The sequence below is a fragment of the Macaca mulatta genome, chromosome 20 (assembly GCF_049350105.2).
Source record: "Macaca mulatta isolate MMU2019108-1 chromosome 20, T2T-MMU8v2.0, whole genome shotgun sequence".
NCBI lineage: Eukaryota > Metazoa > Chordata > Mammalia > Primates > Cercopithecidae > Macaca > Macaca mulatta.
Window position 1 is genome coordinate 70,959,907 of NC_133425.1, and position 12,756 is coordinate 70,972,662.

The following is a 12,756-nucleotide window of genomic DNA, read 5'->3' on the forward strand; positions in this document are numbered from 1 at the left end:
CCCAGCTAATTTTTGTATTTTTAGTAGAGACAAGGTTTCGCCATGTTGGACAGACTGGTCTTTAACTCCTGACCTCAAGTAATCTGTCTGCCTCAGCCTCCCAAAGTGCTGGGACTACAGATGTGAGCCACAGCGGCTGGCCTATTCCTTATGATTTTCTTAATAACATTTTATTTTCTTTAGTTTGCTTTATTGTAAGAATACATATATAATACACATAACATACATAATATGTGTTAATTGACTGTTTATGTCAAGGCTTCTGGTCAAAAACAGGCTTGATGTTTTTGGAGAGCCAAAAGTTACATGCAGATTTTTGACTGCAAGAGGGGTTGGCACCACTAACACCCACATTGTTGAAAAGTCAGCTGTATTTGTACATGATGGTCTACATTTAAAAAGTCTCAAAAGAGGCTGGGTGTGGTGGCTTATATCTGTAACCCCAGCACTTTGGGAGGCTGAGGCGGCTGGATCACCTGAGGTCAGGAGTTCAAGACCAGCCTGCCCAACATGGCAAAATCCCATCTCTACTAAAAATACAAAAAATTAGCTGGGCGTGATGGCAGGTGTCTATAATCCCAGCTACTCGGGAGGCTGAGGCAGGAAAATTGCTTGAACCTGGGAGGCAGAGGTTGCAGTGAGCTGAGATTGTGCCACTGCACTCCAGCCTGGGCAATAAGAGTGAAACTGTCTCAAAAAAAAACCCAAGGCCGGGCACGGTGGCTCAAGCCTGTAATCCCAGCACTTTGGGAGGCCGAGACGGGCGGATCACGAGGTCAGGAGATCGAGACCATCCTGGCTAACACGGTGAAACCCCATCTCTACTAAAAAATACAAAAAACTAGCCGGGCGAGGTGGCGGGCGCCTGTAGTCCCAGCTACTCGGGAGACTGAGGCAGGAGAATGGCGTGAACCCGGGAGGTGGAGCTTGCAGTGAGCTGAGATCCGGCCACTGCACTCCAGCCTGGGCGACAGAGCGAGACTCCGTCTCAAAAAAAAAAAAAAAAAAAAAACCCAAAAAACAACAAAAAAAAAACCTCCACAAATCCCAAAAGAATTCCCAGACAAATTGGTAGAATTATTATTCTTTTGGGGTTTTGTTGTTGTTGCTATTGTTTGTTTTTTTAGAGATGGGGGGGGTCTCATTTTGTTGCCCAGGCTGGTCTCGAACTCCCGGCTTCAAGCAATCCTCCAGCTCAGCCTCCCAAAGTGCTGGGATTATAGGAGTAGAATTATTATTCTAGTGATAATGGTAAGGTTAGTGTTTTTATCTAGCAACCAACAGTAATTGCCACAAAGAGGAACAAAAGCTTAATTGCAACAGCAATAACCAGAAAATGGGATAAAAAGCTACCTAAAAATAGCACCTGTGATAACCAAACTCCAGAATGGTCTCCAGTGATTCTTGCCTCCTGGTATTCATGCCCCTTTGCAGTCCCCTCCCACACTTAACAGGGCTGATCTGAATAACCATTAAGACATTACAGGTAGACTGTGGCTTCTGAGGCTAGGTCATGAAAGACACTGGCTTCTGCTTTGCTCTCCTGGATTGCCTGTTCTGGGGGAAGCCAGCCACTGGGTCGTGAAGCTGAATACCCTGGTAGCCTTGTGGAGAGGCCCTTGTTATAAGGAACTGAAACCTTCTGCCAACAGCTGACACTGACCTGTCAGCCATGCGAGGGAACCATTTTGGAACTGGATCTTTGAGCCCCAGCCAAGTCTTCAGATGACTGCAGCCGTGGCTGCCATAACAGACCGCAATTTCATAAACTGCTGGGCCACAATTACTTAGCTAAGCTCCTCCTCAATTCCAGAGCCACATAAACTATGTGAAATAATAAATGTATATTGTTGTTTTAAGCTGTTATTTTGGGGGCAATCTGTCACGTAGAAACAGATAACTAATATACATTCAGGGAATACATCTAATACAAGATGTGAAAGATTTATATAAGAAAGCTATAAAACTTACTGAACTTTATGAAAGAAGACCTCAATAAGTGAACACTCGAAAACTACCAGTTATAGGCCAGGTGCGGTGGCTCATGCTTGTAACCCAGCACTTTGGGAGGCCAAGGTGGGCAGATCACGAGGTCAGGAATTCAAGACCTGCCTGGCCAACATAGTGAAACCCCGTCTCTACTAAAAATGCAAAAAAAATTAGCGGGGCGTGCTGGCGGGCATCTGTAGTACCAGCTACTTGGGAGGCTGTAGAGAGACAGATGGCTAATAAGTACATAAAAAGATGCTAAACACCATTTGTCATTAGGGAAATACAAATCAATGAGGCCGGGCGAGATGGCTCACACCTGTAATCCCAGCATTTTGGGAGGCTGAGGAGGGCGGATCACCTGAGGTCAGGGGTTTGAGACCAGCCTGGCCAACATGGCAAAACCCCTCTCTACTAAAAATATAAGAATTAGCCGGTGTGGTAGTGCATGCCTGTAATTCTAGCTACTAGGGAGGCTGAGGCAGGAGAACTGCTTGAACCCAGGGGGCAGAGGTTGCAGTGAGCCGAGATTTCGCCACTGCACTCCAGCTTTGGAGACAGAACAAGACTACATCTCAAAAAAAAAAAAAGGACTGTAATGAGATACCATTTCACACCCACTAGAATGACTATAATAAAAAAGACAATAACAAGTGTTGTAAAGGATTCAGGGTAATTGGAACTCTTATAGATTGCTGGTAGAACGTAAAATGGTACAGCTGCTAAGGAAAACAGTTTAGCAGTTCCTCAAAAAGTTAAACATAACAATTACCATATGACCCAGTACTACTACTCCTAGGTACACCCAAGAAAATTGAAAACATATGGCCATGCAAAAAGTGGTGCATGAAATGTTCATAGTTCTGCATAGCAGCACTACTCACAATAGCCAAAGAGTGATACAACCTGAAAGTCCACCCATGAATGAATGGCAATCAAAATGTGGTATATCCACACTATGGGATATTACTCAGGTCATGAACAGTAATGAAATACTGATACAGCTACCTCATGGATATACCTCCAAAACACCATGCTAAGTGAAAAATGCCAGATACAAAAGGTCATATACTATATGATTCCAACGATAGAAAATGTCCAGAATAGACAAATCCACGGAGACAGGCAGTAAATTAAGTAAATTAGAGGTTTCCTAGGGTTGAGGAGAGCGAGGGATAGATAGGTAGTGACGGCTAATGGGTATAGTTGTTCTTTTTGGGGTAATAAAAATGTTCTAGAATTAGATAGTGGTAAAGTGTGAGTTCATAGCCACCATCTCCAGCCCCAATATGCTGTACCTTGCCTGAAGACTTCCAATTGTTTTCTTCGTTGTTCCCTGTGGAAAGCCATTGGCAGTAACATCCAAAGGCTGCTCAGGAACTGCACTCCAGCTGATGGCTATGAAAAGGTAAGAGTCTAGGGTTAAAACTGTTCAATTTCCTGTGAATGTCAGAAGTACTTTAATAAAAATATTTCTCTGACTCTACAGACCCATGAGAGCTGGATATGATGTCACCGGCAACGACTGCTACTTGGATGCTTGGCCTCCAGGGTATAGTAGCCTAAGTGGTTCATAATTCATTATTATTATGATAGTTAACAATCACTGAGGATTTATTTGCTGGGCACAGAGTAAATCCATTAAATAGAATTTCTCACTGAATCTTCCCAATAACCCTGATAAATGATATTCTTCTAATCTGAAGACAAAGAAACTGAGGCCAAGGGAAGGTAAATAACATGCCAGGGGTCACAAGAGCATAAACCTGACCTAGTATGGGTGTCTCTAAAGCTCACACTACTGGCCACTAGAGTGGTGAACTGCCTTCCTAGGCTGGGAGGATGTGGACCCTCCGAGGCCACTTTCAGTCAGGGGAGCAGTTACTCCAGGGCAGGTCTAACCTGGATCTCTTACCTGCCCCACAAGGAACAAGTCGACCTGGGCTGTCAGCCCTTTTGGCCTGTACTGCACAGCGGCTCTGTTCAAATAGTAAATCTGACTGCAGTATTTTTAGTTCTTGAACTCCAAAGCCTTTTGGTAAAGCAGATACATTCTGACACCTAAATGTAGAGGGAAAATGCATTCAGTTTAGGCGCAAGCCTAGAGAAAACAGTATCTAGGATTGTGGCTCACATCATCACCCCGAGCCTCAGCAGGTGTGGGGATTTGTTTATTTATTTGGGCAGACAGTGTTCCAGAATAGAATCAAGATTGCAAGAACCTCATGGCTGGAAGAAGATGCTTCTCCCTCATTCTGAACGGATAACAAAGAATCAAGTCAACACCCTTCAGGGATGTAACATCAAACTCCATTCCTGATACAGGCTTTGAGAAACTTGAAAAGTTTAAGCAGAAACATTACTGTGTTGGCACCTGCTTCCTAGGGAATTCTTCAAACACACCAAAACCCAAAATTATCCTATAATATAAAAGCTTCAGGCTGGGCGCGGTGGCTCATGCCTGTAATCCCAGCACTTTGGGAGGCCGAGGCAGGCGGATCACGAGGTCAGGAGATCGAGACTACCCTGGCTAACACGGTGAAACCCCGTCTCTACTAAAAATACAAAAAACTAGCTGGGTGTGGTGTCGGGTGCCTGTAGTCCCAGCTACTCGGGAGGCTGAGCCAGGAGAATGGCCTGAACCTGGGAGGCGGAGCTTGCAGTGAGCCGAGATCGCGCCACTGCACTCCAGCCTGGGCAACAGAGCGAGACTCTTTCTCAAAGAAAAAATAAAAAATAAAAATAAAAATAAATAAAAGCTTCATTTTTTTCTCTTGTATCTTTGAACAAACTAGGTGCCAACATGATGCTGGTCTAGAATGAAGCAGATAGCAACTGCAAGTACCAGAATAGGAAAAACAGAAAACATCCTGGGTACAGTGCCTAGGGCTGCCTTTTAAAAAAAAATATATATATATATAGGGATATAGTTCACATACCATAAAATTTACCCATTTAAAGTGGATAATTCGATTGTTTTTAGTATATTCATAGAACTGCACAACTATCACGGTAACGTAATTTAAGGAATTTTCATCACCCCAAAAAGAAACCTCGTAGCTATTAGCATTCACTCTCTATTCCCTGGAAACCACTTAAATCTTTTTTTTTTCCCTTTTTGAGATAGGGTGTTGCTCAGACTGGAGTGCAGTCGCATGATCTTGGCTCACTGAAACTTCTCAGGCGATCCTCCCACCTCCGCCTCCCAAGTTGCTGAGACTACAGGCATGCGCCACCATGTCCGACTAATTTTTAAATTTTTTGTAGAGATGGGGTTTTGCCATATTGCCTAGGCTGGTCTTGAACTCCTGGGCTCAAGCAATCCTCCCACTCCAGCCTCCCAAAGTGCTGACATTACAGGCGTGAGCCACAGCACCTAGCCCGTGGTAACCACTAAGCTATTATGTCTTTATGGATTTGCGTGTTAGAGATATTTCACATAAATAAAATTATATAATATGTGATTTCTTTCACTTAGCATTATGTTTTCAAGTTCATCCATGCTGTAGCATGTATCAGTACTTTAGTCCTTTTTATGGCTGAATCATAGTGCATTGTATGGATATATCACATTTGATTTATCCATTCATCCACTAATGGACATTTGTCTGTCTATTATGAATAATGCTGCTGTGAACATTTATGTACAGGTTTTTGTTATATACATATATACATTGTTTTTTTTTGAGACAGGGTCTCTATTGTCTAGGATGGATTACAGTGCTGCAATCATGGTCCACTGCAGCCTCAACCTCCCGTGGCTCTGGTGATCCTCCCACATCAGCTCCCCATGCAGATGGGACTACAAGTGCGTGCCACCATGCCCGGCTAAGTTTTGTATTTTTTGTAGAGACAGGGTTTCCTCATGTTGCCCAGGTGGGTTTTGAACTCCTGGACTCAAGCAATATGCCTGACTTGGCCTCCCAAGATGCTAGGATTATAGGCATGAGCTACTGTACCCGGCCTACTTGTGTGAATGTATGTTTTCATTTCTCTTGGGTTGTACCTAGGAGTGGAATTGCTGCGCCATATCTTGAGGCTTCACGTTTGATATGGGCCTACGAAGCTTGCCCTGGCCATGGCTTTGCCCTGCCCTCATTTACTAGAGCACTGAGTTTGGCTGCCTCCTTTAGGGAGACCACACTTGAGTGGTCATCCTTTGACTTTTATCTTAAAAAAAATTAAAACTAATGTTTAGGGCTGGATGAGGTGGCTCATACTTAGAATCCCAACACTTTGGCAGGCTAAGTGGGAGCAGTGCTTAAAGCCAGGAGTTCAAGACCAGCCTGGGTAACCCAAAAACACCCCGTCTCTACAAAAAAAATTTAAAAATCAGCCAAGTGTGGTGGCTTGTGCCTATAATCTTAGCTATTTGGAAGGTTGAGGCAGGAGGATCACTTGAGCGCAGGAACTGGAGGCTGTAGTAAACTCTGATTGTACTGCTACACTTGAGCCTGGGTGAGACCCAGTGAAACTCTGTTGCTACAAAAACATTTTGAAAACCCCAAACTAATGTTTAGGGTTAAAAAACATATATAATGGCAACGTATATAAGCTGTAGAAAAATTAGAAAATACAGTAAAAACAAAGAAGAAAAAAACCACCCATAATACTACAACTCAGAGATTATTAATAATACTTTGCTGCTTATCCTCTTACAATTTTTCCTATGTGTGTACGTACTTTAAGGCCAAAATTGGCTTCTTTTTTTTGTTTGTTTGTTTTTTTTTTTGAGACGGAGTCTCGCTCTGTCGCCCAGGCTGGAGTGCAGTGACGCGATCTCGGCTCACTGCAAGCTCCGCCTCCTGGGTTTACGCCATTCTCCTGCCTCAGCCTCCTGAGTAGCTGGGACTACAGGCGCCCGCCACCGCGCCCAGCTAATTTTTTGTATTTTTAGTAGAGACGGGGTTTCACCGTGGTCTCGATCTCCTGACCTTGTGATCCGCCCGCCTCGGCCTCCCAAAGTGCTGGGATTACAGGCGTGAGCCACCGCGCCCGGCCCAAAATTGGCTTCTTATCTTCTAAACTGTTCTTTAACCACTATGAACATGTTTCCACATTAAATATTCATCAATATTATTATTATTTTATTTGAGACCGGGTCTGTCACCCAGGCCGAAGTACAATGGAGTGATATTGGTTCACCGCAGCTTAATCTTCCCAGGGTCAAGTGATCCTCCTGTGTCAGCTTCCCTATTAGCTAGGACTACAGGTGTGTGCCACCACATCTGGCTAGTTTTTGTATTTTTTGTAGAGACGGGGTTTCCCCATGTTACCTAGGCTGGTCTAGAACTTCTGGGCTCAAGCAGTCCGCCCCGCTCGACCTCCCAAAGTGCCGGGATTACAGTCATGAGCCGCCATGCCCAGCCATTCATCAATATTATTTTTAACAACAACAAAGAAAACACTTAAACTCCTATTACTGGGCATTTCAGCTGTTTACTTTTTCTTTTTTAAAAAAATTAGTAGCCGGGTGCGGTGGCCCACACCTGTAATCCTAGCACTCTGGGAGGCTGAGGCGGGTGGATCACCTGAGGTCAGGAATTTGAGACCAGTCTGACCTGGTTGGTCATAGAGTGCCTGACCAACAGGGTGAAACCCTCTCTCTACTAAAGATACAAAAATTAGCTGGGCGTGGTGGCACACGCCTGTAGTCCCAGCTACTCATGAAGCTGAGGCAGGAGAATCACTTGAACCCGGGAGGCGGAAGCTGCAGGAGCCGAGAGCACACCACTGCACTCCAGCCTGGGTGACAGAGCAAGACTCCATCTCAAAACCAAACAAACAAAAATTATATACAAAGCTAAATGTTCAAATACTTTATTTCCTTAAGACAAATTCCTGGAAGTGGAACTGCTGGATCAAAAGGTAAGGCGATGCTTAATGCTCTTAGGGCCCTACTCTCAGACTGCCTCTTGGAATGACTTCCAACTGAGCCCTCCCTACCCTCTCACCTTCCAGTCAGTGCTCTCTGCATGGCTTCCTGGCTGTATGGGCACTTCCCAATGACCACAGCTGACAGGTAGATAGGTTCTTCCAGGAAATGCATCAACAGTGCCCCTTGGCATCCGAGGACATTCCATCGGGCCATCTTGTCACTGCAGGACATGGAGCGCGTTCTGTCTCCACGGCCTGGCTTCACTCGGAGCAGCCCCACTTGGTGAAATGCAGCACCAGGCTTCCTGGAGTCTCCAGCTTCTCCAGGTACACATTTGGCTCCAGTTCTATAAACGTCTATCACTTTGGCACTACCAGGGGCTATTCTGGTGACAGCCGCCAGTCCCTCTACAGTGAGATTACAGCTGTTGATGCCTGGTGAGATTGGGCCACTTTCCTGCTTGCCAAAACTCTGATGGTGAGTGGCTCCGTTGGTGACCTCCCTGGCCGCAGTCATAGGCTCAAGCCTCATCTTTTTGGTTACAGGACTGTCAAGGTCTTCACATTTTCTTTCATTTCCAGGAGCTTCCAGGTTACTGCTGGCTTCTACTGATGAGCTGCTGGCCCAATCTCTGATGACAGGACAGCAAGGCTGATCTTCAAACTCAAGCATTGGAATGATGGAGGCATCCCCACCTGCAGAGAATGAACCCCCCCTTAAACAAATGGTTCTCAAGTAAGGTCCCTGGACCAGCCACAGTGGGATCTCTTGGGAATTCATCAGAAATGCAAACTCTTGGGACCCACAGTAGACCTGCTGAATCAGAAACTCTGGAGGCACAGCCCAGCCGTGTGTGTCTAACAAGCTCTCCCGGTGATTCCGATGCAAGCTCAAGTTTGAGAACTGCTGACTTCATCTATTCTCCCAGCTGACCTGAGATGAGTTAAGAGCACAGGCACAAAATTCCCTAGTAAGAATTCTCTGAGGCTCTTGTTGAAGACTCTATGCTGGAGCCAGTGAGTTGGAATTTCTGGAGAAGGGTATGCAAAACAGAACATTTTAACCAAGATCTGAGATAATTTTTATCTCTAGGAAGTTTTGGAAACATGGGTTTAGACCAGGGTTCTCAAGCACTGTACTAATGACATTTTTTTGAGATGCAGTCTGGCTCTGTCACCCAGGCTGGAGTGCAGTGGTGTGATCTTGCCTCACTGCAATCTCTGCCTCCTGGGTTCAAGTGATTCTCCTGCCTCAGCCTCCTGAGTAGCTGGGATTACATGCGCACATCACCATGCCTGGCTAAATTTTGTATTTTTAGTAGAGACGAGGTTTCACCATGTTGGCCAGTCTGGTCTTGAACTCCTGATCTCAAGTGATCTGCCTGCCTTGGCCTCCCAAAGTGCTGGGATTACAGGCGTGAGCCAGCGTGCCTCGCCACTAATGACACTTTGGACTGTATCACTTTTTGCTGTGGGGGCTGTCCTACGTATTATAGGATATTTAGCAGCATACCTGGTCTCTACCTACTAGATGCCAATAGCACTACCAGTCCCAGTATGAAAATAAAGAATGTCTCCAGATGTTGCCAAAAGTCTCCTGGGGAGCTAAACTTCCCAAATTGAGAACCACTGGCTTAGAATGAACAAGGTTTCCCAAGTGCATTTTGTGGAATGCTATTCTCTAAGATGCTTCGGAAAACAAAAGTGGGTGGTTTCTTTCATAAAGAAATTTGGCAGGCAGGGCGCGGTGGCTCAGGCCTGTAATCCCAGCACTTTGGGAGGCCAAGGTGGGCGGATCACGAGGTGAGGAGTTCGAGACCAGCCTGGCCAATATGGTGAAACTGTCTTTACTAAGAATACAAAAATTAGCTGGGCGTGGTGGCGGGCACCTGTACTCCCAGCTACTCAGGAGGCTGAGGCAGAAGAATCGCTTGAACCCAGGAGGCGGAGGTTGCAGTGAGCCGAGAATGCGCCACTGCACTCCAGCCTGGGCGACAGAGGGAGATTCCATCTCAAAAAAAAGGAAAAGAAATTTGGCAACCATTGCTCAAAATTTCCCCATCTTGGAGATTTTATGATGCATGGCCCCACAGTAAAGACTCTAAAGTAAATTACACACCTAGTGTAAACCAGTGTTTCCAAAATTTCCAGTGTTCCCTCTTGCTGGTTTAGAGATTTCCGATCTCCTCTGTCCTTATAGGAAACTGAAGAAAACTAGAGGTCAGTAAGAACCACAGCTCTCCCTTGAGAAGGGAAATATTTCTTCAAACACTAACCTAATGAATGTTGCTTTTCTAAAGCGTATAAATAATACATCTGTAATCTTTATAACTCAAGAGTGGGACAGGCAAGAGATACAGAAGAGGGAATGTATCTGGAGAGGTTGGCTGGCTAACTTCCAGAGACCTCACAAGGTCACAGTGACTTTGGAGAACTCACCAGGGTCCATCTCCCACGCTGCAGGGTTGGAGACTGATCTTGACAGAATGCCTGAATGCAAGAGCCTGACTCATGCTAATAAAACTCATAAGTAAGAGCCTGAAGTAGCTAACCCAGTCAACAAATTATTAATTAGTAATAGGATGTGAATGCCAAGGGAGCCAGAGAGTCACATTCTCTAGGTAATGTTCTTTCTGCAGACAAACCTTGGGAGGACATCACATTTTAAAAGATTACCAGCAAAATTTCCAGAAGATTTTTAAGATGAGCAGAGGGTTGCCAACTTTTTATTCCATCAAGGAGGATCTTTAAAAATCTCAATTACTGGCCAGGCACGGTGGCTCACACCTGTAATCCCAGCACTTTGGGATGCCAAGGCGGGCGAATTACTTGACGTCAGGAGTTCGAGAACAGCCTGGCCAACGTGGTGAAATCCCGTTTCTACTAAAAATACAAAACAATTAGCTGGATGTGGTGGTGCACGCCTATAATCCCACCTACTCGGGAGGCCAAGGCAGGAGAATCGCCTGAACCCGGGAGGTGGAGGATGCAATGAACCGAGATCGAGGAAAAAAAAAAAATTCAATCACCATCACTTAAAAAAAAAATAACTGTCACATCCTTTAAAGTGAAAGAAATTAGTTTTGCAAAATTCACTACATAGTCTTGAGCTTTCTTGTTTTTTCATGGACTGTTCTCACAGATCAGCACCTGTTTGCAGACCACTGACTTGTGGAGTTTGATTAGGGCATAATCAAACTCCGTAAATGTTCAGTATTTTGGCTTCCCTGGGCCACACTGGAAGAATAAACATTGTCTTGGGCCACACACAACACAATACACGAACACAAACGATAGCTGATGAACTAAAAAAAAAAAAAAAAAAAATCGCAAGAAAAATCTCACAACATTTTAAGAAAGTTTAAGAATTTGTCTTGGGTCACATTCAAAGCCGTCCTGGGCCCGCATGTAACCAGGCGGGCCGTGGGTTAGATAAGTTTGGATTAGGCCATCAGGCTGTGATCCTCAGATGCATCTTTCTCCACAGTAAGGCTATACCTGTCACTGGGATCGCCCTGGTCCTAGCTACTCAATGTGTGGTCTACGGACCCACACCGCTGGCATGCTTTGGGAGTTGGCTAGAAATGCAGAACCTCAGGCCCCACTCCAGACCTAATGAATCTGAATCTGCATGTTCCCCAGGAGATTCATGTGCATATTACAGCTTGAGAGGAGCTGATTAGGAAACATCCTTTGGGCCTTGGACTAGGGCCCTTACAGGTAAGAATAGAGCGTGGATGAGCGCTGCCTACCTCTGTGTGTCATTTTTCTGGGCTTTGACTCTTAAACTCTTTTCTCACACTCTTTCCTTCTTTCTTTCTTTTTTTTTTTTTTGGATGGAGTCTTGCCCTGTCATCCAGGCTGGAGTGCAATGGTGCAATCTCGGCTCACTGCAACTTCTGCCTCCTGGGTTCAAACGATTCTCCTGCCTCAGCCTCCCGAGTAGCTGGGATTACAGGCAGGCACCACCATGCCCAGCTAATTTTGTATATATAGTAGAGACAGGGTTTCTCCATGTTGGTCAGGCTGGTCTGAAACTCCCCACCTCAGGTGATCCGCCCACCTTGGCCTCCCAAAGTGCTGTGATTACAGGTATGAGCCACCGTGTAATTGGTCTCATTCTTTCTTAAGTTGTATCTGTATTTTCAATTGGAGTTATGATCAGATCTAGACAGCTATTCTATTTCTTCCTAGTGATTTCTTATCTCTGCTCTAATTGCATGTGTTAGTTTTAAAGCTTAAAAGTTTTAAAGTTTAATTTTATATCCTTATTTCAAAGCTTTTAGGGTGAGAAAATTTTGCTGCCATCCTGAGTTGTTATCCACAAAAGGCAGAAGTTATTTTCAATTTTTAAGAAAGAAAAACAAAAGGTAGAAATGATGCCCCCCTCACCCCAGGCTAGGTCTTCCTGTCTTATGCAGCCATAGCACCCGAACATACCCTTACAACCCATCAAAATTTACCCTAACCATGACTGTCTACATTCCCTAAAAGACTACGAAGGTAAGCAATGTGCTAGTCTTATTCACTTCTGTACACTCAGTATGTCATATCGTGCCTGACAAACAGCAGAAAGTATTTGTTCAACGACTGAATGAATGAAATGAGTTTTAGGATATGTTACTACAGGACTTCTAAGCCCCATGTTGGCTTCACATCTTGTGAGGTTTCAGCCTTATGCCCCTATCCTGATTCTGAGAATTGACTAATAGTGTGAGTGAGACTCTGTACTCCTTACCTCTGCCTTCTCTTTAGATGAAACCTTTAGAAATGATTAGGTACACTGGCCTGTCATAAAAAGGCACTGTCACTACTTGTGGCTACTTCAGCCATTAGTGCTTTTCAGGAAAAACCTATCTATGGATAACACAACCATAAGGAAGTAGTCCA

The 12,756-nt window shown here is 44.8% G+C and overlaps 1 protein-coding gene across 22 annotated transcripts in view; it reads right to left on the reverse strand.

The window, feature by feature from the left end:
- ADAT1 (adenosine deaminase tRNA specific 1) overlaps window positions 1-12,756 on the reverse strand; it is a 49,840-nt gene that overhangs the window by 27,070 nt on the left and 10,014 nt on the right. For 18 of the 22 annotated variants that reach the window (XR_013410922.1, XR_013410921.1, XR_013410920.1 and 15 more), the window contains 3 exon segments: window positions 7,944-8,562; window positions 3,905-4,050; window positions 3,288-3,387 (listed from right to left, as the gene is read on the reverse strand). Coding sequence is in view for 14 of the 22 variants with exons in the window: in XM_077983932.1 (XP_077840058.1) it covers window positions 3,288-3,387; window positions 3,905-4,050; window positions 7,944-8,562 (865 nt within the window). In the remaining 8 variants the exon portion in view is untranslated. 22 annotated transcript variants of the gene reach the window in all.